The 2,213-nt window shown below is 31.0% G+C and overlaps 1 protein-coding gene across 1 annotated transcript in view; it reads left to right on the top strand.

The window, feature by feature from the left end:
* Gbe1 (1,4-alpha-glucan branching enzyme 1) overlaps positions 1-2,213 on the top strand; it is a 300,252-nt gene that overhangs the window by 221,264 nt on the left and 76,775 nt on the right. The window contains exon 12 of the mRNA XM_008832224.3: positions 1,342-1,513. Coding sequence (XP_008830446.1) covers positions 1,342-1,513 — 172 coding nt within the window. The remainder of the gene's footprint in view (positions 1-1,341; positions 1,514-2,213) is intronic.

Below are 2,213 nucleotides of genomic sequence, written 5' to 3'. Positions count from 1 at the left end.
TTCCCTTTGGATAGAAAGATGGGCAAAAAGTTTAAATGAACATAAAATGAATAGATTTCTTTTATGACTTCATATCCTATCTGTAAAGAAATGTGATTTGCCAAGAATTATTCAAATATAAATGATCAGTAATGTAGAGAATAAAGTACCTAGTTCAATATAAAGGCAAATGTCTCATACCTTAGGTTTGATTAAAAAATGCAAAAATATTTTATGACACATTTATATAATGAATAGTAAATACCATGTATCACAGTATAATGTTTGCAAAAGTTATCATATAATTTTAGATAAATTCTTAGACTTGACTACTAAATATCTAAAATTACCTGCATCAAAATAGGATGTTTTTGAGGCCTGCTTGATAGGAGAGTAATCTTCATCTGTAAACCTAAGCCAGAGTTATCAAAATAATTTTTTAAGAAAATCAGTGACTACAAAAGCAAGCAATAATCTGTAACAACATAATTATATTAAAGTAAGTAAAAAAGGCAAATTGTTAAGAATGTGTGCTATAGATCTTCTTGTAATCGACTTCAAGGAAGTCATTTTAATTAACGTAGCCTAGTAGTTAGTATTAAAGGGTTATAACTTTAAAATATCCAAAATGAAAATAATTTGTTATAGTGTACTAAGATTGTGGGCTCACCTGCACTACACATTTCACTGTCTGTTAGTGTATAACCAATGGTGAACACTTTCATTAGTTACCTGCCTTTAGTCATGAGTAATGCACTTCCTTAGAAAAAGGCCTCTCTTCTGCTACCTAGGACATTTATGAGTCATATATCCTAATTATCCATTACCTTACTGATAAATTGAACTAAATTTAAGGTAAGTAGCAAATTAAGTAATAATACACGCTTAAAACTCTTATTTTTAAATGGGGACAAGTGATTATTATAATATATACAAATAAAAAGCATTCTTTCCTATACATGTATATGGGTAATATTTCAGAAACATACCATTGTTTCAGAACAAGTAAAATAATGGTATAAAAACCATTTTTAACATCTATGTATTATTCACACTATTGTAATGAGTGTGTGAGAAAAAAAATTAAGTATCATCTTAGGTATAACAGTTTATTCAGGTGCCTAATTAAGATGCTCTCATGAAACTTTCTTTAAAAAAAAATCTTAAAAACAGATACACTGATCTCTTTTACCAGCTCATCTTCAGCGTAGAAAGTAACCAATGGAAAACTATGGAATTACTAATAAACCAAGCAGCTCACCCACACTGTTTACGGCCTGTGTAACGTTCTGCTATTCTAGTGTGAATTACAACTGCTTGGAACCTACGGCCCTCCTTTATCCCAATGATTTATGTCTACAGGCACTGGTTGGTGATAAGACACTGGCATTTTGGTTGATGGATGCAGAGATGTATACAAACATGAGTGTTTTAGCTCCTTTTACTCCGGTTATCGACCGTGGAATACAGCTTCACAAGATGATTCGGCTCATTACTCATGCACTTGGTGGAGAAGGTTATCTCAATTTCATGGGTAAGTGTGAGTTAAACAGAAATCCAATCTGTGTTTAAAATACCAACTCATACATAATAGAAAGGTTAGGGAATATTTTTTGGGGGGTTTTCAAATTAAAATACAAACTGTTATTTTATCACATATGTTTTTCGGGCCAGTATGCAGAGTTATTTTTAAGTCCTGACATTTTTTTCTGAATTTGTTTATTATGATTTCTTTGTATTATGTACATATGAAGCATAATTAAGTTGTAGATGTTAAGTAACAATATAATAAACCTTTTTTAAATTTAGTTTTCATTGAGGTAATTGTGCTTGGTCATAAGTGTGAAAGTCATGGCTGAGAGTTATTGTGAAGAACAAAATGTTTACTTTTGAAAGCAGGAAAATATGAATTATTGGAAGGCCCTATCTGATGAAAGCTGAGTAATAAAATATGGGAATTAACTAATAGGGTGTTTTTATGTTATTTGGTCAACAGCAAACATTTGGATGTTTGAATTTTAGGAAATTTAGGCTTCTAGGTTAGACAACAAAACATGTACATGCGGCTGCCTTATTTTTCCATGACAGAAGCCTCAGAGCTTTAGATTTATTAAGTTTTATATGCAATCTCAGATAGGATTTTGAAAGCCTCACTTCTTTACAAACTTGTTAGGAAAACAAGTCCAAGAAAGTTCATAATGTGAGCTACTTTGTGGTTCTAATCAGTGTTTTTT

Source organism: Nannospalax galili, unplaced genomic scaffold (genome assembly GCF_000622305.1).
Source record: "Nannospalax galili isolate Female #2095 unplaced genomic scaffold, S.galili_v1.0 scaffold293, whole genome shotgun sequence".
NCBI classification, from domain to species: domain Eukaryota; kingdom Metazoa; phylum Chordata; class Mammalia; order Rodentia; family Spalacidae; genus Nannospalax; species Nannospalax galili.
Note: the sequence above shows the minus strand (reverse complement) of the source record. Positions and strands in the feature narration are given on the sequence as shown.